The sequence below is a fragment of the Callospermophilus lateralis genome, chromosome 6, assembly GCF_048772815.1.
Source record: "Callospermophilus lateralis isolate mCalLat2 chromosome 6, mCalLat2.hap1, whole genome shotgun sequence".
NCBI lineage: Eukaryota > Metazoa > Chordata > Mammalia > Rodentia > Sciuridae > Callospermophilus > Callospermophilus lateralis.
The window spans coordinates 74171861-74196612 of NC_135310.1; the positions used below are offsets into that span (position 1 = coordinate 74171861).

Below are 24752 nucleotides of genomic sequence, written 5' to 3' on the forward strand. Positions count from 1 at the left end.
CTTGCCTGGCATGGGAGGGGCGCTGGGTTCCATCCTCAGCACCACATAAAATAAAAAGATGTGTCCCCCGAAAACTGAAAAATAAATATTAAAAAAATTCTCCCCCCACCTCTCTCCAAATAAATAAATAAATAAATAAAAAGATAATTTCAGCTCTTCAGGATACCTTGGAATTCTATGTGATTTTGAAGTTTGGTATTTTCATTCCTATGAAAAATGTTGGAATTTTGATAGGAAATGCATTGACTCTAATATAAATGGTCCCTAAGTAGTACTGACATCATAGCAATATTAAGTCTTTTTATCTGTGAATATGTGGTCTCTTTCCATTTTTATTCCTTATGTAACTTCTCTTATCAATGTTTTATAGTGTTTGCTGTATGGATCATTCACTTTCTAGGTTAAATATATCCCTGTATATTTTGTTCTTTTAGAAGCTATTGTCAATTTTCTTTTTGGATTTTCATTGCTGGTATATAGATACTAAGTCGAGCTTTTACATGGATAATATCACCAAAAATATTCTTTGAGATGTGTTTTAGTAAAAGCTGTACAAGACCTGTATACTGAAAACTATAGAACATTACCGAGGTTCACTTAAGGAGACTTAAATAAGTGCAGAGACTTTTAGTACTTATTAATCATAAGATGCAGTGTGAAGTTACCTTTTTTTCCCCCTTAACCTATTGATTTAGTACAATCCTGATTAAATTCCCAATAAGCTTATTTTTCATAGAAATTGACAAGCTGATTTTAAAATTCATGTGAAAATAAAATGTCACATTAGCTAAAAGTGTTTTGAAAAAGAAAAAAAGTTTTGAGGATTTATACAACTTGTTTTCAAAATTTATAAGTTGAGACTGCTATTAGCAGAAAGAAAGGCATATATGTCAATGCCTCAGCTTAGCGAGGACAAAAATATACTTACATTTCTAACAACTGATGTTTGACCAAGGTGCCAAGACAATTCAATGAGGAAAAGACAATCTTTGTAACAAATTGTGCTAGATTAATTTAATATTCATCTGCTGAACAGTGAACTAAGCCTTTACATCACACCATATAAATAAGTAAACTTGAAATGAATCATCTACCTAAAAATAAGAGCTAAGACTATGAAAGTTCTCTAAGAAGACACAGTAGGGAAAATTCTAGTGACTTTAGATTGGAAATGGATTCCTTAAACAGGACACAAAAACTTGCAGATTATGTAATTTTAAAATGGCTAATATTTAGGGGGGCTGGGGTTGTGGCTCAACAGTAGAGCGCTCGCCTAGCACGTGCGAGGCACTGGCTTCGATCCTCAGCACCACAGTAAAAAAATAAATAAATAAAATAAAGATAAAAAAGATATTTTTAAAAACAATGGCTAATTTTGACCTCATTAAAATAAAAAAATACTTTGCTCTTCAAAAGGAATTGTTAAGAAAATGAAAAGACTGTCCAAAGACTGGTAGAAAATATTTGTAATACATATGTGAAAAATATATAAACAACTCTTCTTACAAGTCAATGACGAAACAAACAGCTCAGTAAAAATAGGAATAAAAGATCTGAACACTAAGTAAATGAAAAATCTTCAACATTTTTTAATTGTTAGAGAAACGCAAATTATGAAAATGGTTAAAATTCAAAAGACTGACAATGCCTAGTCCCTAGGGTAGATGTTGAACAGGCTGACCAACATACATAGCTGGTTGGAATGGAAGACATTACAGCCTTGCTGGAAAATAGTGTGATGATTTTTTTACAAAGTAAAATATACATTTACTACGTGATATTATCATTCCATTCTTCTAGATATTGATCTAGGAGTTATGAAAACGTGTATATATGTTGAGTAGCATTATTCATGATAGACAAAAACTGTGAGTAATCTAGATATCCATCAAACTGTAAATGCATAAGCAATTGGTGTTATATGTATACAAAGGAATCTTACTCAGCAATAAAAAGGAACAAACTCCTAATACATAACCAGCATAACTGTATCTCAAAAACCTTATGTTGTTGTTATGCATTTCTGAGGAGCCACACAACTCTATAGTGATAGACAGCAGGTCATCGTTATGAAAAATTAAGGAGAGAGAATTGACTGCAAATGTCAGGATGCAACTTTTGGGTCACTGAAATGTTCCATGTTATGATTTTGGTGATAGTTATATGGCTGTATCTCTTTGTTAAAATTTATTGCCTAATTTTGCTCATTGTAATTTATCCCTCAGTAAATATGAATAAAGAAAAATAAGTTTTTAAAAAAGTTGTCAAACTTTCTTTAAGCCATAGAAAGATTAGATTGAAAAACTGGTTTTATTTTTCTCGGCTTTCATAAGGAAGGGCCTGTATCTTTGGTAGGAAAAGAAGAAGGGCCATCAGAAAGGAGGGATATATTTATTATCATTTATTAGTAGAAGATAAAAAAATCATGTTCAGAAAAGAAGTAATTTTGCTTATTAATAAAAGTAATGTTATATTTAATAAATTGAATTTTGAATTTTTAGCTTGTTACTAATTATTATCATCATTTTAATTCACTTTAGAAATATAAGCCTGGTCGATGCGATGATATTTTGAAATGGAAACCCCCGAGTCTGAATTCTGTAGATTTTCGCTTAAAGATAACAAGAATGGGAGGAGAAGGGTAAGTATTCCCCTTACCAATACTTTCTCCCAACCTGTCATTTTTGCATGAAATAATAATCTAAGGCTTCTTTATTTCTAGGGTATTTTGCAATATGTTTAAAAAGAATGTGAAATATTTTCTATTTCACGTGTACATCTATCTTATTTTTAAAGATAATTCATTCCTTTGACCTACAGTGGCTAACATTTTGTAGCAACCTTTAAATTTTGCTTTTAGCCTTAAAAGTCCTTTTTAATTTTAAATGGCTACCAGCGATATTAAAAATAAACTTAATCCTACCAATAAATGTATATAATAAATTATCATAATCAGGGATTATGATAAGATTTATTGAAATAAGTATTTTTTTTACTTTGAAAAGATATTACTTCAAATGGTATACTAGTTCAAATAGTTTACATATAAGTAATTTACATATACTTGCATATGCATAGCAAACATTTATTCATACTTTAGTTAGGGTAAAGTTTTCATGTTGACATTAAGTTTTTTTATGATGTTAGGAGTTAGTTTTTTCATTTATTAGAATGCCTCCTTTGTGGTTGCTGTTTTAGAATAAAAGATGCTTCAGCATGAATATGTTCATTGCATTTTCAAATTGTTAATTTTACTTTGTTCTAAAATTTTTAAGACATTTAAGTAAATACAACAAAATGAAAAATGCTTAATCGTAAGGAGAGATCATAAAAAATGAATGATAACAGTAACAAAGAGATTACAGTTTACCAATGTATGCAATGAAATTCATTTTACCTATCAAATGTAAAACAAGTATGCCTTTTGTAGATAGTGAAAGAAAGGATATACTTTTTAAAATAAGAGATAACAAGTATAAGAGAGGATGTGGAGAACAGGGAACTCCTAACTCCTGGGCACTATTAGTGGGAGTGTGAATTGCAAAGTTACTATGGAAAATGGTTTGGAGATCTCCCAAATAAAATAAAATAACCATATCATCCAGCAATCTCAAGTCTGAATATATCCATAGGAAACACCATCAATAATTTGGAGAGAGATCCGTACACCTATGTTTATTTCAGCATTATTTATCATAGCTGAAATGTGAAACAAAGGAAAGACAAATGAATAAAAAATCATATTCAGTATTAAAAGAAAGAAAATCCTATGATTTGCAATAATATGTATGACCCTGGAGGAAAATATGCTAAATGAAATAAACACAGATAGACTGATACTGCATGATCTTATTTGTATGTGGAATCTAAAAAGTCAAACTTGTCGAAGTAGAAAGAAGAATGGTCTTTGACAGGGGCTGGGTATTGTGAAAATCAGGATATGCTGATCAAAGGGCTTAATGTTTCAGTTATGTGGGATGAATAATTTGAGATCTAATGTATACCATGGTAACTATAGTTAATATTGCTGCACTGTATACTTGAAATTTACTTAGAAGGTAGAGCTTAAGAGTTCTCAACACACACACACACACACACACACACACATACACACACACACACAACTGTGTAAGGTGATAGGTATGATAATTAGCCTTATTGTGGTCACCATTTCTTGTTTCACAATGTATTGAATATTAAAAAATCACACTGTGCACTATAAATAATATTTATTTGTCATGTATACCTCAGTAAAGGTGGAAAAAGGTTAAAAAAAAAAGGATATGTTATCTGTTATAGGAATTGAGACTCCATAAGATTAGTCTCTTAAGAGAGCAAAAATTCTCAAAGAAAGGATACTATGCAATGTATTAAATTCTAAGTAACGAAAGGGCTTTAACTAGGCATATGGATACTAGTTTTCCAAAAATAGGGTATTTAATATTTTACATCTTTACATCCTAATTGTTTATTTTTATTTTTATTTTTTTATTGGTTATTCAAAACATTACAAAGATTGCAGAATCACATCGGTTACACATCCACATTTTTACATAATGCCATAATAGTAACTGTTGTAACTGTTGTATTCTGCTACCTTTCCTACATCCTAATTGTTCAGAACTTAATTAGCGATTGAGACTTAATGGCCAAAATAAAATAAAATAAAAAATTGGTAGAGAATAATTTTCCGGGGCCCCTAAATAGGTATTTTGTACTCATGGTCTGATTTTAACATAAGAATAGATAAGTTTCAACTATTGATTGGAATGGGTAGATAACACATTAATACCCACATGTATGAATGATTTTGGGGGCAGTTTCCAAAATAGTTTCTCTGATTTAAATGTTGGGTAAATATTGATTTGTAGTAAACTCAATCTCCTATTACCTGTTTTTGTGCCTCAGGTTCTTCATCATTAAATAGAAATCAGCCTCATAAGAGTTTTCTGAGAATTAAATATGTAAAATATCTAGAATAGAACCTGGCACATGATAAAACATTTCAATGTTTGCTATTATTTTTGTTTTAATTGAAATAGGTTTAAAAGTCCATATTTCTTTCTTGTCACTCCTGCAGTTTTATCTGTTACTGGTGTACCACATAAGTTCAGCTTCCTATGTGAACGGTTTCCTATTTGATGCCAATCTTTATTAATTTTTCCCTTTTGAAATGCATGTATTTTTGACTCATGAATTTAAAATGGTTAAAAAGAGACCAGTGTCTCTGAAACAGACAGTAACAAGTGGTGATGAGAATATAGAGAAATATTGATATTAAGATTGTAATTGGTACACTTTGGCCTGCAGTTTGGTAGTTCCTCAGAATGCTAGAGACCCAATTAATTCTATTTTCAGGGTATGTATACCCAAGAGAAATGATAATCCATGATTCTTCTTAGCAACATTATTTATAATAGTCAGAAGATGTAAACAACTCATATATCTGCCAACTGACAAATGGATTAATGTGTAGACAAAATAGCTCTTCTATCCATCACACTAGTGTAGATCTTCTTAAGCAAAGGGGCTCTGGATTTATACCACCTGCATTTCAATTCCAAATCTGCCACTCTTAATCAAGTAACGTAGTCTCTCTATTGCTTCTGTTTCTAGAACTCTATAATATGGATAATTGTAGAGCCTGCCTCCTGTTGGAGTTTAATAAAATAACGCATGTAAAACATTTTAAGATTTTTGCATGTTTCACAATGAATATTAAATATATATTTGTCATTATTAATTTAGAAAAGGTCACTGCCTCTTTATATTATCCTTTGGCAGAAAACAGAAGAGCCATATATTATGGCTGTGAGATATAATGTTGGTCATGCCAGGCAAAAGCAGATATCTTCTGATAGTACTTCAGATTGGTATAGAAATAAAAGTATTTGTCATTTTCTGGTTGTATATAATCAAAGAGGCTTTGTTTATTTGCTTCATTAAAGATAGCACATCTGGAATAGCAGCTGCAGTTGGTATAACAACCGGATTAAATTTATGATAATTCATAATTATTTTAAGTCTTTGAGGGTGGCACTTATCTCTGTACTTCCCTTGGGGATGTGTTACTGCTTTTGGATTGTTCTTCTGGTGGAGAGGGCAAGTTGTAGGGACTTTCATTTGGCCTTTTCTAGAATAATGACTTTTACTCAATGGGTCAGAGAGCCACAGTGAAAATTCTTTCAGTTGCCAAGTATTTCTTCCCAGTATATCCATCAACAGAAAAATAACCAAGATTGTATTTATGAAGATGCTTGTCCACTTAGATTTGTTCTTGGAATTTATTTAAACTACTTTTAACTGATACATAAGAACAAAAATTATACTTATTTATGGGTGCCATGTGATGTTATGGTATGGCTTTACATTGTGTAATGTTTAAATCAGGTCAAACTTCTATCTCTTCAAACATTTATTATTTTTCTATAGTGAAACCATTCAGTTTTCACTTTTGCTTTTTGGAAAAAAACAAAGACAAAAAACATAGCACACCAGAATTTCTTCCTTCCATATAATTGTAATTTAGTTCTCTTTGATCAGTCTCTTTGTTCTTTCTTCATCTCCACTGTCCCAGCTTCTGGTAATGAGTCTTGTCTTCTCAACTTATATGAGATAACTTTTTTGTATTCTGTGTATGAATGAGATCTCATAATACTTCTTTTTTTGTGCCTGGCTTATTTCACTTAACATAATGATTCCAGTTATATCCATGTTTTTTGCAAATGACAGAATTTTATTTTTTCAGCAAGAAACACAATTATCATCCAAATAGTCTAGTTCTCTATTTAATTGATGGATCATGAGAGGGTATTGTGTGTTTCTGACTAATTGTTTAAAGTGAGTGTCCTGTAATTTTCCAAGTGATCTGGGCATTTTTTTTTTTTTTTTTTTTCCAGTGCACAGTCACCCTAGCAAATGCTGACAGTCCTTTGGAAGATAGTTGCAAGATTTATAGTTAAGTGTTAGCATTTTTTTTTTCTGTAAAAAGCCAAATAGTAAATATTTTAGGGTTTGTGGTTCATTACAGTCTCTGTCTCAGCCACTCCATTTTGCCATTGTAATGCAAAATTGAACATAGGCAGTATGTGGATGAATGAACCTGCCTATGTTACAATGAAGCTTTATTTACAATAGCTGATTTCACACCTGGGGAACTATAGTTTGCCAACTGCAGTTTATAGTATACATTTGTGATAGTGTTGTAGTATATTTCTCTGCAAGGGGATCTAGACCCCGTCTATCAAAGGGGCTTAGGTTTGTTAGCCAGTTAAGGTCTGTGTATTTGAAGATGAGAAGTGCTAGCTTCATAGAAGCTCAATTCAGTGGAATGTGTAGAATGGATTAACTGGCTCTGCTTTACTTGCTATTGAAAACATCCTGTTAATCTTCTGACTAGAATTTTTTTCGTCTTATATTTATTTAAAAAATCGTGATTAATTCTGCTTTTCAGGTTTATTTGAACTAGTATTATTTTAAAGAAAGAAATTATAATAGTAAATATATTGAGAATGTTCAAAAATATTCTTATATAAAAAGGATTAAGTCAGCAAGAATATAGTTAGTAAACTGTGGGGTGAAAAGCTTTTATTACTTTGCTCAGAAAGTTCTTCCCCCTTCCATTTTGAAATGGGATCTTGATCTGTTTATTTCTATTTCACTTAAAAAATATTTGAAGAATTTAAATTAGAGATAAAAACTCAATATAATCAGTATTAGTATGTAATATACTTAGTGACTTATGCTGTTTGGCATATAGCATATGTACATTTCTATGAATAATGGTAACTTTCATCTTTTAGGAAATGACCCATAGTAACTGTTTTCTTTCTTTTTTAATACCTTTATTTTATTGATTTGTATGTGGTGCTGAGGATTGACCCCAAGGCCCCGCACTTGTCAGGCAAGTGCTCTACTGCTGAGCCACAACCCCAGCCCCAGTAACTGCTTTCTTATTTGAAAATGTTCTCATCACCCAAGCATTTTTTAAGAATAATGCCTCACTGACTTTCAGTCTTTGAATGGTTACTATCCTGAATATTCTTGATGTTTTATTTCTGATATAGCCTAGAAAAGGAAAGTAGGGTCTGTGGCTAACTTCTTTTTAGTTCTGCAGCCTGGATATCTCTAGAGTATTATTGATTTCTGTTAACCTTTTTGTTTCATCCTCCCTACTTCTTAGAGAAAAATCATTTCCAGGCCACCTACTAAAAGCCAATATCATAATGAAAGTGCCTATAAATAACTAGTAGGAGAAAAGAGAATGTAGTTTTCTGCTTTTGATATTTTCACTTGTTAATTTATTAAAGAGAAATCAATATTTTTTTCATCATTTGGGTCTATAAAATTTTTCTTATTTATTAATTTTAACACTGTTCTTTATATTGAAAGCCTTTTACTTGTGTTATTTGTTCTCAATGCATGTTTTTCTTAATTGCAATCTCTTAATTTGCCTTTTGTTTTTATTATGAGAATTTTATTATCTATTAGATATCTCTGTGGAATCTTATAGATTAAATGCTACTTAATTTCTTACTTCACATTGAAGGTTATGGGGGAACTAATCCAGGTAATTTAGGAACACAATATTTGTAGAGCCTCTTAAGGGGATGGGATGAGAAGAATGGAAAGCAAATTTAGAACTTTGTTAGTATTTTTTTGTTGTTGTTCATTTTTTTAAAACGGTTTGGAAACTCTACAAACTATTTTAGAAATGTTATGAGATTGAAAAAAATGAGTAGAGAGATTGTTGAGCATCTGCAACGAGGAAGGAAGAAGATACAAATATTAGGTGGAGGAAGATAGTGAAGAACCCTATAGGATGGATTAAAAAATTTAAATTATTGAATATGTATATAAATATACATACACATACTCATGTGTGTGTGTGTACATACACATAGGCATATACTCAAATACATATAAATATGTAGATTCGTTTATGTACTGGGTGATATACATTCACACACATTTCTTAGCTCTGTCTACTGAGATAGTCTAAGATACCCTAGAAATAATGAGCACACCTGTCACCCATAATATTGGTGTCTAATACCATCCCTCACTGAAAAGAGCCAGATATCCTGGGAGAAATGACCTATTTTTAGTGCTGGATAGGGAGGATATGTTAAAGCATGTCAAAAAGATGTAGAATTTAAAGGGGCCCAAACTTGAAGGAGCTTGAACGGACTCCCTTGTCAGAGAGTTTGTAAATGAGAATAAGAAGTAGTTTTAGTAGAATGCTGATTAGTAAATATGGAGGGAGTCCTGAGAGAATCATTTTGTCACCTTCAGAGTATAAAGTTTGGTTCCAGCAAAAATAATCAGTGGATGATACTAAGTCTAGAAGAGAAATTTTTCTGAGAAATAAAATAATTTCATGGTTTTAAAATATCTTTCTGTGGATTACTTATAATCTGCAAGGGGAAAAATAATAACTATACAGTTACTTATCAAAAGTAAATTAGGGGGCTGTAGCTCCGTGGTAGAGCATTTGTCTCATGCTGGGGGATACTGGGTTTGATCCTCAGCACTACATTAAAATAAATAAAGATATTGTGCCCATCTACAACTAAAAAATATTTAAGAAATTAAATTAGAAGTGAGAATAAAATGGATGTTGTTTCAGTCACCTAGTATTCTGACTATGGATGTATAGCTTTAATGAAGGAACAAAAAGATATCGCATGTGGAATTCTGGATTTTTTTTAAAGGAATCTATATTATGCAAATATGTCAGGGTCATGAAGAAAATCTGAGAAAAGAATACATATAACATACAATTTCAGGGGGTCAAAATAAAAATATATTATCTCTGAGAAGTGTAATATCTTTGAGATACTTCCCTACTCTTTGCTATCCCTTTCTTTATTGAGCATTTGTTCATTTTTTTCCTTCCTGTGTACCAAGCACTAAAGTATATTTAGTGATTATTTTCTAAATTGAATCAGAATTTTATGAATCATAATTACCACAGCACTGTTATAAAATTATTTTGGTTATTTCTTATCAAACAGAATTTTAATTATTATAGAACAATTAATAAACACTTTTGCTGAACATTAATCATATAAAAGCTTTTTGTTTTCCTCTCCCTTATGAGGAGGGAGCATCTTGACCTTTTTAATGATACTGTATAGAGTAAAGAGTATCAAGTTAGAAAGAACAATTTGAGATAACTGAATTTGAGGTATAGTAAAAGAAAAAAGAGATAGATTTGGAATCTTTTTAAAAATAGTGTTGAAATGTTTTAAGTCACTTAAATAAACATTTGTCTGATGTTTAGGATACTGGAACCTAACATAAAATAATGTTTATATTGACAGATGGAGATTGACTAAGTCTGTTACTTAAATATGTAAAGATAGTTGTAAAAGTTGCTTTTGGTACATGAAAATTCCAAAAGGGGTTTAGGATTAACTTGTGATAGGTGTACTTTATGATTGGCTCATCATATTTTAAATATTGTTGAAATCCTGTGTTATAACTGGGCTTATTTTGTTACTGTTTGTGATTTATTTTTATTGTTACTTAATTTTAATAAAAAATCTAGCATGTAAAATTTATTTAAAAAATTTGTTGATCCTGTCTTTGGCATCATCTATTAACTTTTCTAGATGTCATATCAATAGCCATACAGGTATTTTTGCTACTTAGGGAATATAGCATTTTCTGTGTATTTATTAAATTAGGGTTTTTATTGTATTAGTCAATTTATTTATTTCCTTTACTAGTTCCATCCCATATAAGAAATGTTGAAGCCTGGAACTATAATCAAATATTCTTTGTATATATAATGTTATTGTATTTAGATGTTATGTTGTTTGATTTATACCAATTTTAACGAATATTTCTGTCCCCAGATCACATTTTGCTATTATATTAGTACTTCTTTATTACTTTTCTCTCCTTTAATCCTAAATTCTCCCTAGTCTTACATTATATCGCCTCTTCTGTTTTTTTGTTTTTTGTTTTTTTTTCTTGTGATTTGTTTGGTGTTTCTTTGCTTATCCTTTCATCTGAAGCCTTTTTGTTTTACTTTGGTAGGTAATGACCAGAACTATCAGCCTCTAAGATTCCTGGGCTTTGGGACATACCAAGTATTTGATCCTCAAGGACCAATTTACACATTTTCAATACAACTCTGCATGTTTGATAGATGACTGTTCCTTTTTATGAAATCAGTTGGTAATATAGCAGTGTGGTATGTTGAATGTTAGTTGGTAAACCAGGAATCTGGCAAGCTAAAGACAATTTTAAAAAAATTACTTCAGGTAAAATTTCTAAAAACATATTCTACCTAATTTTATATTTTGAACATGATTAAAGGGATAGAATATTTCCTATGACTTTATATTAGTCTACTGCAGAAACAATTATTTATAATGAAAATGTGACTAAGCCCTAGTAAAATGAGGGTGGAATTTTGAAATTATCTGTTAGTATAGTTTGCTATATTAGAATTTGCCCTAAAGTATTTATGAAGTTACTCTATGTATATATTGCTAAACACTCTAATTTCAAATTCTTATTTTTTTTAAGAATAAAGGGAAGAAAGATTTCAGCTTTTAGCCACTGTGCATTTCTAAATTAAAATCATGAATAAATTTAATAGCTCTAATTATTAAAATAATTGTGAAATTATCAGTAATAGAACCATATTTCTTAACTTTCATAGTCTGTTTTAAATCGGGCTGTTTAATTTGGTGTAAAGAGTTAATTATGATGAGAGGATATTTAATATCCTGTAGCATATGACAGCTTCAAAATATAAATATGGTAATTTATTATAAGAAGAAGAAAGCTAGGATACATCATTGTTAATGCAGGCCTTTTATCTCTGGAAAATGGAACTCATATTAAGCTTTGAATCTCAGGGGAGAGTATATGGGGGAGGGTATGGGATAGGCTCACTTTATTCTTTGTGTACATCAGAAAATTAGACTTCCAGGTATTGAATAAAGGGATAGTAAGAACAATTACAAGATTTTTGCAAAGCTACATATAATGGTAGAGTGCTGGTTTCTAATGTCTTAATTTTGATATGTTGGTACTTGTTATTTATAATCTTTGTTTAAAAATATCTTAATCATAGGAATGCATTTTACTGTGCAATAGCAATTTAAGTCCCCCCACCTTTTTTTTTTTTCTGTAAATGCCTATTTATCATACCAGCATTTTCTAACATAAACACTATGGATTTAGCAATTGTATTTATATTAAATTACTATATTTCTAAATCTAAGATACTTTATATTCATATTGTTAAAGAAAAGCCATTGAAGGTTTTAGAAATATGTTTAGGTTATCAGAGGACACCTACATTATGCAGTTTTTTAAATGTTCATTTTATTTTCATTTAATTGTTGGAAAACTATTTATCTAAACTATATGAAAGTTAACATGCTAATATTAAGAGTATTTTTACTGACCACTAGGTAATTATATGAGTTCTTCAAATATCATTAAATTTATCTCTTTTTGGGTAGTATTTAAATTTTTACCATTGGAGCTGGAATATGTGGTATTTAGATTTAAAAATTGCATGGGCATTTAAGTTGTGGGTTCATTGTAGAAGGTATAGACCATATTACTTGGTCTCAAGGGAGTTTAGAATAAATTAACTGTAAATTACATGAATTCATTACTAAGGAACAAAGACCCTTTTATCTTTTTTCAGAATCTAATTTATGTAAAAGAAAAAAATTCATATCCTACTTGTCTTCCACTTACTTTTCAACTTTTAGCATAAGTAGTAGTGCTAGTTATAATTGACTTTTATCACTCTTTAGCAAGCATTTATTGAAAACCATCTGTGTTTTTAGATGTTGGGAATAAAAAGGATGAATAAGTTCTACCCTGAAAGAGTGGGTAACCTAACTGGGAGAACAGATTTAAGTTAACTATCAGTGTGAAAAATGCTGTGGATTCTGCTAGTGTGAATAAAGTGCTATAGGAGCTCAGCATAATTTTGTATCTTGTATATATAAAGTATAAAAGCAAAGCACAAAAATATTTGAGTTGTTATTAAGAGCACAAAGAATGTTCCATAGGAGATGGTTCAATTGAATAGAGCTTTAAAAATACATAGGAATGGCATTCAAGATGGAAAGTATATCTGAAAGAAGGTGTGAAACATAACAGTGTTTATAAAATAACTAGAGTTTATAGGAGTGGTGATTTGAATAAAGTAGACCAGGACTAGATTATGATAGACCAAGAAAGCTAGAGTAAGGAATTAAAACTTATGCTTTATGGGAGGATGAGGCAGGAGGTTTGTAAGTTCAAACCCAGCCCGAGCAACTTAGCAAGACCCTGTCTCAAAATAAAAAATATAAAGGTCTGAGTATGTGGCTCAGTGGTTTGAGTGCCCCTGGGTTCTGATAACAAAACAACAGCAATAACAACAAACAAGCAACACCCCCCCGCCCCCTCAAAAAAACAAAAACAAAAACAAAACCCTTACACTGAAGAGTTAGTGACTTTTAAAAAGGGTAATATGAGGATTGGCTGATCCATTTTGAAGAAAAGGAGGGACAAATTATAAGTCTCATTGATAAAGTGAGATATAAGCAAAGAGTTGAAGGGGTTGAGGGAACCAAATATATGAGGGAGGAACATAATAGAAGAAACAGAGGAGAAGATCCCAAAATCAGCATGGAAGCAAGTGTGGCAGAGATGACTAAGTGAAGGAAGTAGAGGGAATTAGAAGAGATTAGGCCTCTGCCTTACTTATTGTATTACAGCTGTTGTAAGGACTTCAGCATTTACTCTGAGGAAAGTAGGAGCTATTGCAGGGTTTGGATATGAGAATTGACATGATTTGGCTTACTGTATAATTCCTTTCATGACTATGATGAGAATGAACAGAAATGGCCAGGTAAATTAATAAGAATTTATTTCAGGAATTCAGGGACTAATTCGTATGATTAGGTTGGTAACACTGGTGATGGCGAGAAGTCGTCAGATTCTAGATGTCTTTTGAAGGTGTACTGTGGTCATTTTATTTACTGTGGTACAGTTCAGTTAAACTTAAATTACATTTCCAAGATTTCCTTTCCTTGTGTGGTATTGGATAGAGCTAACCATGTAAAATATGTGGTATATGGAAAGCAGAATTAAAGCAGCAGCTATTAAATTCAGGCATACACCTTGTTATTGCTCTGCTGGCTTATCTTGTTGGTGTGGGGCAGCAGTTGGCCTGACAGCTTCTCCCTGAATATTCTCCATTAACTTCTTTGAGTCATGGGCCAGGAGCATATGCAGCTCTATGGAAAGCGAAACATTTCTTACACAGATTATTTACAGCATCAGATTTAGATTGTGGTAAAACCCCACACAAGGGTTCCATTGTTTTCATGCTTTCCATTTTGTTCTCAGGCATTCCAGTGCCCTATTCTGTATCCTGGAGGTTTTCCTTTTTGCCCTGCTGCCATCAACTTCAAATACAGATCTGCCATCAAATAAGAGAGGCAACAGACTCTGTAGAAGATTCCATAGACTTTGGCTTTGGCTATTCTGGGTTTCTTATTTTACTTTGATAGATTTTTACCTTCAGGCTTTGCACAAAGTTCTCACACTGAACCTCTAAGGAAAATCCCCTCTATGTAGGAGAGCAAGAGAAGAAAAGTAACCATGGAAATATTCCCCAAAAGTTTTACATAATAACAACCTGTCCCAAAGTAAAACTGTCATACAGAAGCTTATCTGACAAGGGAGAAGGGCAAGTACCAATTCCAACCCTGTTCAGCATTCTAAGAGGCAAAAAATCAGATAAACAAAAGACTAAGAAATACTTCCAAAGCTCACAATCCAGGAAACACAGCCTTGTGAACTGTGCTGTTTTATTGTTCTTATATTATGGCTCTAGAAGCTTCTGATTTATTTATGCTGATCTGGGCTGTGATTCCTTGTGAGTTTTCTTCTATGTGTCTAGATTTTAGGATGATAGACAGCCTTATTATTTTAATTCTCTGGTAGTACTGAGCAAAGTAATTTATTTTTAATTTGTTACTTTTTTTTGTTTTGTTTTGTTTTAAGGGTGGGAATGATAACTTCCAAGCTCTTTTAGAAGTTGTAGCTGCAACCAGAAATCTGTGATTTAAAATTTTTTCATTAAATTTTTAAATTTGTTTTAATTAGTTGTGTATGACAGTAGAATACATTTATGCACTTTGATATAGCATACATAGATGGGATATAATTTCTCACTTTTCTAGGGGTACATGTTTCAGTGTTATATTCATCATGTAGTCACATATATACATACAGTAATGATATCTGTTGTACTATTGTACTATCTTTCCTAGCCCCACATCCCCTCCCTTTCCCTCCCATTACTTCCCTCCACCTAATCTAAGGTAAGGCTATTCTTCTCTAGTGCCCTCCCACTTTTGTGAATTAGCATCTGCATATTAGAGAAAACATTCGGCCTTTGGTTTTGTGGGATTGGCTTATTTTACTTAGTAAGATATTCTTCAAGTTTATCCATTTACTGGCAAATGCCATAAATCACTTTTCTTTAAAGCTGTGTAATATTCCATTGAGTATATACACCAAGTTTTCTTTATCCATTTATTTATTGAAGGACACCTAAGTTGGTTCAATAGTTCAGCTATTGTGAATTGAGCTGCTATAAACATTGATGTGGCTGCATTACTGTAGTATGCTGATTTTAAGTCCTTTATTCTGTATTTCTTAATGATAACCTCTGTAATTCCTTAATAAAATGTATAAATGATGACCATGCTAACAAATGTGAACATTACGGTAATGTTTACATTAGCCTTTTTTTTTTTTACATTAGCCTTTTAAAATATATTTTTAATTGCATTTTTCTTGATATAATATAGTCTGATAAATATTTATTTACCTGGAATTCTTTTGAATCCTTTTTGTTTATATAAATTAATAAGTATTTTGGAGGGACACTTGTATGCTAGCCTTTGTAGTAGTGGTTAGAATACAGTATGGGTTAGACACAATTCTTATTTCTCCTAGTGTAAAGGGGGAACAAATTTATACAAGATTGAAAAGGTAGCACTAGGAAAGAGTAATGATCTTTGTGTAGAAGAAGGAAGCATCTGTCTCTCAAGTGAAGGAGTAGAGAAGGTTGGTTTTGAGGAATACATGGAAATTTATCATATAGACCTAGTAGGGAGATATTTCTAGGCAGAACAGAATATGTAAAGGCAGGCAGCAGAAACTGGAAACAACATGGGGTACTTTGAAAATTGTTGATAGCATTTTATTTTTGGATCTTTGACTACAAGGGGAGTTGTTTTAATGAATATAATGCGGAAGATCAGCCAGGTCATTCTATGGAGTTTATCCATTATCTTATATTTTGAGGGATTCATTGAAAGACTTAAGCAAATAAGAAAAGTAATCAGATTTGCTTCTAGTCATGCTAAGGACAACCTATAAAATGGGTTAAAAGCTTGATAAAGGAAAAAGAGAAGAGAAGAAAAGACCTTGGGTTGTGGAGGGAATTGTTTGCAGAGAAGAGAGAATAACTCAAAAGACATTTTTTGAAAAGAGAGATTTAGTGATTAGTTATGAGGGTGAGGAGTAGAAGAAGCCCACTTTCTGTCCCTAAGGAGTCTGAGATCACCAGCAAAAGCATAATGAATCACCAGCAAAAGCACAAAGAGTGGATTAAACAGGGTGGTTGGGTATGATTTTGGTTTTGGATGGATAAGTTTGGGATGTTTCAGTAGTATTACCCATCAAATGATAGCATATATTATTCTGGATTTAGAAAGCAGTTTGGATTAAAGATAAAGATTTAAGAATAATCTATATATTAAAATCACCCAAGGGAATTAAATTGTCTAGGGTTAATGTATAAAATGGGAATTGATCTCATTTGTAGCCACACATTTTGTGGATACAGCTGTGGAGAGCAATAATATTTAAGAGTTCTCAAAAGAAGAGAAGCCAATAAAATGCATACATTGAAGGAAACTTAAAAAAAGAAAGAAAGGAAGGAAGTTCAGGAGAAAATAGGCCCTGAGACCCTGTCGGAGGAAAGAGTTAGTTGAATAATTTTTTAAAATGTCATGTAAAATTTGAACAAATGTAGGAAACATGATTTGATTTTATTATTTGCAAGTGAAGTTCCTTATTTTAAACTTTGTATTTCTTTAGCCAATAATTATTTTCATTACAGCAGCTTTTCTTAGCTAGAAATTGCCTTTCCTTAACAAACGTTAAATACCCATCACTTCCTTACATTCACTTTTGCTCTTTAAAGAATTACTGTTTATTATTATTCTGTATTTGTATAAGTGATGATAGACCAGATTCCTAATATGTTCAATAGTGTTTTTCTTCACAAGTGACTATGAAAATTCTCTTTTTAATTTCAGTTTCTTTTATGACATAAACAAATACCTTATTATTAACAGTCTGGGCAATTAAAATCTCTGAGTGAAAAAATTAATTAGTGCTTGATTATTAAGTGTGAGGAAGAGGATAAATATCTTGTCATTCTTTGTAATTAAGTAGTCCACAGTTTAGTGAGGACAATTGACCAGTAAATTGTTTCAAAGAAGTTTATCACTTGTATAAAAAATTAGAGACTGGATTATGTATTTGAGTAAAGATAGGGGAATTAGGAATGATGATAAAGAGATTGCTGATGAGAAAAATCTGTTTTCATTGTAAAGTTTAGGTAGGACAGAGTAAATATGTGAAGGCCTTGAAATCAAACCAAGTATAGATTTACTAATGATTTCTTATAGCAACTATGTAGCATATTAATAATACCAAAGTCTAATAATAATAGACTAATAATTAATAATACCATATTAATAGTACCATATTAATAATACCAAATACCAAATAATTTTGGAAAAGTTTAACATATATTTATGATCTTCTAGCTAATGAATGGTAAAGTTAAATAAACATTAGTAACAGATACTGTTCTTGGGAAATAAAATGTCCTAAAATCAAGTTTTGAGATTTAATCAGTATAATGGAAGCACATTAGACTAGAGTTGAGATTGATCAAGGTTTTAGTCTTTGTATTTTACTAGCCACAGAGTAGGGAACCTCCCTTTATTCTTCACCGTATTCTAGTGCCAGTCTAGAAATACTCAACACTTGGTGGATAATTAAATGGATAAATAGACTGATAGATGACTAACCAAAGGATAACAAAGATATTCTGGAAGGTCATCCATGATTTTTTTTACCTGTTTCATGATAACATATAATTTGATACAAGTAGTAAGAGAACTGCAATTAAATATTTTTGAAAGAAAAAAAAACATCTTGTTGAAATAGATCTTTGATCTACAAACTAGAAGGCAAGTGTCCTTTTATTTCATAGGCTTTCTAGTATAGATGGATTGAGCTTCCATAATACAAAAATCTGAAATGCCCTGAAATCTAAAGATGTTCAGCTCTTAAGTCTATGTAGCTATTCCAAAATGAAAACCTCTAAAATCTGAAACAGTTCTGATCTTGAGTATTTTGTGTAAGGGATACTCAACCCTGTATAGGTAAAAATTGAATTCTTTATTTAAACTGGTAAACCTACAAGGTAAAAAATGCTACATTTCCCCAAGTTTTATAGATAAAACAGAAGTTGGTAGGTAATAATTATTATGCAAAATATTTGTTTTTATTACAAAGGTCAAATATTAGGGCTAGTTTTGAAAAGTATTGGAACATTTGGAAGGCATGTATTAAAGTACTATAATTAATTTTTTTAAATTAATTTTTATTGTAGGTTGTTCAAAACATTACATAGTTCTTGATATATCATATTTCACACTTCGATTCAAGTGGGATATGAACTCCCATTTTTACCCCATATACAGATTGCAGAATCACATCAGTTGCACAACCATTGATTTACATATTGCCATTATGGTGTCTGTTGTATTCTGCTGCCTTTCCTATCCTCTACTATCCCCCCTCCCCCCTCCTATATAATTAATTTTTAAAGGTTTTAACATTTGAAAATTTCCTGGTAATTAGTAAAATACATTTAGATTAGAGGATGACCATTTATTTCAGTTCAAAGTTGCAGTGTCTATGAATGAAACCAAAAAGAAATAAAAAGCTTCAAAATTGTTGAAGAATGGCATGTAAATGAATTCAAAGTGATGATTTGCGATTTTCAAGCATGCCAGAAAAGTTTCATAGATGCCAAATGCCAAATGAAGGGAAATCCCAATGTCAAACGTGGAATTCTTGTATTAAGTAAGCATATACAGGTAGTATGCAGTTGGCTAGGCAGAGGGATTGAAAACGGTCAACAACCACGACAGCCTCACTTAGGCTATTGAATTTATCAGTAATAAACTAGCAGTACAGAGTATTAGTGAGCCTTAATTTCAGGCCTGCTATTTTCTTTTCATCTTGTTTTCTTATCTCAATGACTTGAACATTTTCCTTGAAATTACGTTACTTAAATATTTATTTTCTGTTACCCTAAATGTATATAAATGTAACTATTTTTATATTATGAAAATGGAAATCTTTCTTTGTCATTAGGACAGATAACAGGATTGTGTTAAAAGGTAAGTGGTCATCTCTTAAATTTTTAAGAATCTTAGTATAGTTCCATGAAACATTAGGAGCTCTATAAATGGTACTTTAAATGGTGAGTCAGCACTTTCTTCTGAATTCCTGCATTGTATTCTGTTCTTGTCCTAATCACACCAAATCAGGGCAGTAGTACAGCCTTTAAAAAAAAGAGTTAACTGAGAAACAAGGTTGAGTGGTATAACATTGGAATGATTGTTTAAAATTCTTCTGAATTCACTATTTGGTAGGAAAAAAAACATGAAATCCATTCTCGACCATTTATTGACTCTCTTTTGCCTAAACTAGTTTTTCCTCTGCCCCAGTTGCACATTTAGAATTACCCATTAAGTTAGTATAAACTATATACTAAGTGAGCCACAAGCACACTGTTTAAATCAAAATCCTTAGAAATGGACCTGAATCTCTTAAGATATTACAGATACATGCATACCTTGAACCTTGAAGATATTGTGGATTCAGTTCCAGATCACCACAATAAAGTAAATGAAGCAAGTGAGTGTTTTGCTTTTCTAGTGCATATAAAAGTTATATTTGCATTATTCTGTAGGCTGTTAAATGTGTAGTAATGTTATGTTTTAAAAAATATGGCATACTCTAATTTAAAAATACTTAATTAAAAAAAAAAGCTAATAATCATCCAAACTATTGGAAAAATGGCACCAGTAGATTTGCTAGACATAGGATTGCCACAAACCTTCAATTAAAAAATATCCATAAAGTTTAATAAAGTGAAGCACAACAAATCAAGGCTACATAATTATTATGTGGCTCCGACTGAGTAGTACTGGTCTAAAGGTGTGGTTCTCAGCATGATGTGGGAACTCTGAGAGTCCTTGAAACCCTTTAAAAAGGGGGTTTGTGATGTGAAAACTATTTTTATAATAATACTTAACTATGTCATTCACTAAGGAATGTATACAGTTCATTGTTATCTTTTCAGATTCTGCTTCACAACTGACTTTTAAGAAACTGTTCACAAAGATTAAAAAAAAAAAAAGAAAGAAAAAACAAGTGCTTGCAAAAACTGGTGAGATCCAAATAAGGTCTGTTGTCTAGTTAATTGCATTCATTAATTGTGTTAATTTCCTGGTTTTGATAATGCACTCTGGGCATATAAGATGATACCACTGGGGAAGGCTGAGTAATCTTCGTATTTTGTAACTTTTTGTGAGTCTATAATTCTCATAATAAAAGGTTTAAATAAATATAAAACTAGCACTTTTGTTTTGACATAGTATCAAAGAAGAGTGTTCATAAGTATCTGAAAAGACTTTTTTGTGTGTGTGTGTGGTACTGGGGATTGAACTCAGAACCTTGTGCCTTCAAGGCAAGCACTCTAACAACTGAGCTATATCTGCAGTTCCAAGGGCTTGATTTTTTTTCATGTACTATAATATGAGAATTCTGTTAAGCCAGACAGAAAACAGACTTACAAAACAAAACAAAACAAAAAAACCCATAAACAAAGTCCTTCTTACTAAATACATTTTTGTTTTGTTAAATAGTTATTTTTCATTAAAAATATTATTTATGTGATACATAGTAGATTGCCTTGGTTATTTTTACATGCTTTTAAAAAATTTCCTTGTTTTTCTTTTTATATAGTAAACATCAAAACACCCCCCTTAACAACAATAGCTCTTTGGGATCCTTAATAAGGAAGGGTAAATGCTTCCTTGAACCTAAAGACTGAATTCTGAAGGGAATGAAGGAATACCAACCTGAAGCATTTTGTGAATCTATTCCATCAACTTTCTTTTTCTTCTTATTTATCATATATGTACTGATATTTTAAGACTTGAGTGAACCTAATATTCTTTAGTAATTCATATTGTCTTATATTTCCTGTTCTAGTTTGACTTCTCCAACCTGTCCAATGATGAGGACGTAAACTAATATGTCATTATTACAGGTTGAATGTTGCTTAACTAGAATGCTTAGGACCAGAGTGTTTCATATTTCAGAGGTTTTGAATTTTTAAAATATTTGTATACTTTAATGATTGGGAATCACTAATCCAAATATCTGAAATCTGAAATGTTCTAAAATCTGAAAGTTCTTGAGTACTGACAGGGACACCCAGAATTTTTTTTAGATTTTGAAGCAGTTTGAATTTTGGATTTTCTTAACCTGTTTAGAGATGCTTAAGTTATAGTTTTTTTTTTTTTTTAAATAAAATCCTTGAAGCTATTGATCCAGAAAGTAATTATTTGTTTTTGTTTTTTTTTTCTTAATGGAAGGAGTTGGTATTAATTTCCTAGGCAAGCTGTAACAAATTACTATTAATTGGATGATTTAAAACAATAAAAATTTATTGTTTTACAGTTCTGGAGGCCAGAAGTCTGAAATCATAGTATCAGCAGAGTTGCACTTTCTCTCTGACGCCATAGGGGAGAATCTTTTCTTTGTCTCTTCTGGTGATTGTTGGCTTCCTTGGCTTGTTATCTGTATTTTGTCTGCTCCATCTTCAACTGAGAATGTTTGTGGCCTCTCTTTTTGTGTCTCTTTTAAGAATGGTTGTGACTCAATTTAGGGCCCACCTAGGTTCTTCAGAATGATTTTATCTTGAGATCTTTAATAATATTTACACACACGATTTTACCAAGTGAGCTAACATTTGTAGTTCTAGAGATTTGGGTATAGACATACCTTTTGTGGTGACATCATGCAGTCCTTTATAGGATCATTTATAGTTTTTGTAATTCTTTTGTCTGTGATAGATTTGATTGAAAACTATAAAAAATAAATTTAAATCTAAAATCTTAAACATTGCTCTCAGCTAAAAATCATTCAGGGCTGGAGATATAGCTCTGTCTGGGGCCCTGGGTTTGATCCCCAGTACTACATGCCTCAAAAAATAAAAAACAAAAATGAAAATTGAAAATGAAGAAAGGATATCTGTAAATTAAGTAAAAGTGTGCAGAAGTGTATACTTCTCATTTCCTAAATTGCAATTTTCCTAATTGTTGGTGTCACTAGTGATTTTTGGTTAAAACCTGGACATTTTGGATGTTATGCCATAGGATCCTGGGTCTTGCTTTAGTATTGTTTTTGCAGACCTCCCCTGACTCCAACCCAGCAGGAGAAAGGCAGGCATTAACTTGTTACTCTCAGAGGGGGGTGAAAGTTGTGTTCTCTACTTGGGTGAAGGAATGGAGGGTGCTTCTTGTTACTGCAAGGTGGAGGTGAAAGTTCAGGCTTCCCATGTGACCTCCACTGATGTTAATGTTCTAGGGAGGTACACCTTATCATCATTAGATGATGGTGAAAGTCCTGATTCTCTTAGGCCTGGGCTGATACCACCATGGAGAGAGAAAGATTTTTTTTTTACATAAGGGTGGAGTGGAAGTCTTGCTCTTCTGCCTATTCTTCACTGACAGATTGGTAGGGGTTCCTCTTGGTTTCCCACTCAGCTTTCTCTGACTCCATCTTGGCAGGAGACTGGGAATCCATTCCCCCCGGGAGGATGGATATCTTGGCTACCCACTTGGCCTTTGTCGTCTTGAGTTATGGGAGGGCCAAGGTTTTTTTTGCTAGCTTTTTAGTGGTAATTATTAAAAAGTTTTCTATCTTGTTATACTGCCTCTGTCATGGATAAAGACTTTTCTTAACACCCCTCCCCCTTTCCTTTTATCTTCTTCCATTGGCATTGCTTGGGTTGCTAGTTTCTCTAGTACCAGTTTGAAATTATAAGGCAAAAAGCAACCTCAGAGTTTCATCATTGTGCTGAGCTACTTAGTTGTACTACTACCATCTCTGTACTTTTTAGAATTATCTTATGTTGTGTCATATCCAGTAATTTTTAGTTTTATTAGTGAAACAATAGGGAAATGTATGTCTACTCCATCCATAAGCAGAAGTCTCAGGAACATATAATTTAATTTATAAACATCATGTAACATATAACATTTTAAGAATAATTAACACTGTATTTAAATGCTCACTAATTACTTGTTGAATTGAATCCAAAGTGGTGCATGTTTTTTTAGTACAGTTGTTTCCATCAAAGAACTCTGAATTGACAGAAGGAGGAGATGAGTAAAATCAATACCTGCAGCATTTTCAACAAACTAGTTTTCAAATATATCCATTTCTGTACTTTTTAGCAAACATAATTTGTAATTTTAGTGGAGGGGAGACAGAAGGTATTATATTGAGCAATAACTTTAGTCTTTTAGTATCATTTCTATTGTTTCCTACAAACTGATTCTATTACATGAAATTCTGGATGATCATTTTAATTCTTTTGTGGTACTTTGGATTAAATGAGCCTCATCTTTTATTACAAAAGCACAGATGATTTGTAGAGCTGGTAAGCCAGTAAAAGCATTCTCTTTTACATAATAAGTTGTCAGCTGATTTTGAGGCTGTCTTATAATCAGAAAGATGAAGTTAGGTGATCTTTCAAGGAATGCTATTCAGTGTAGATTTTTTTTAAATGCTTTAAATTTTTTTAGCTTGAACAATGACTTAAATTTATATTATAATATTGCCGAATGTTTCATTTTCACAGTATTTTACCCAGTTGTTAATTAATTAGTGTCTTCAGGAGGTTGGATAGTTATTTCCATTTTACAGATGAAGAAATTGAGAAGTCATTTAGTTTATGACTTATACAAGAGCATACATAATTTGAGATTAGAACTGGAACAATAGATCAAGATTGGAACTCTAAATATTTTTTTACTACCATTCTGTGCTTAATTTAACAGACCATAACAGGAACCAAATTAAATTGATATATCTTTCACAATGAGAGCAAGGGGGGGAAGAGGATGAGGATTTCCCAGTTAGAACCCAGTTTCAGATGGGTCCATAAAATCTAATTTTTCAGTCTGATGCATCAAGAAAGTTTCATCATTATTATATCCCTTCTTTCATATGCAGCATAATAAAAAGCCCATTACATAATACAATGATTTTATAATTAAAAGTATGTTATCCTTAATAAGAAATATGGCAGTTATTTCAAAATAACTTTTTTTTTTACAATTTACAGAAACAAATATGGTATGTATAACAAACAATAAAATAACATGCATATACTTGCCATGAAGTATATTACATGCCTGTATTATATATATATAATATATTATATTATATATATATAATATATGTATATACAATATAAGTTTTACTGAAATTTCTTATAGGCTTACAAACTTTTTGGTACTAGCATAAGAATATTA

General features: G+C 31.6%; 1 protein-coding gene across 1 annotated transcript in view; it reads left to right on the forward strand.

Moving 5' to 3' along the window:
• Positions 1-24752, forward strand: part of Rngtt (RNA guanylyltransferase and 5'-phosphatase) — a 242356-nt gene that overhangs the window by 145632 nt on the left and 71972 nt on the right. The window contains exon 13 of the mRNA XM_076858433.2: positions 2541-2641. Within this exon, the coding sequence (XP_076714548.1) occupies positions 2541-2641 (101 nt within the window). The remainder of the gene's footprint in view (positions 1-2540; positions 2642-24752) is intronic.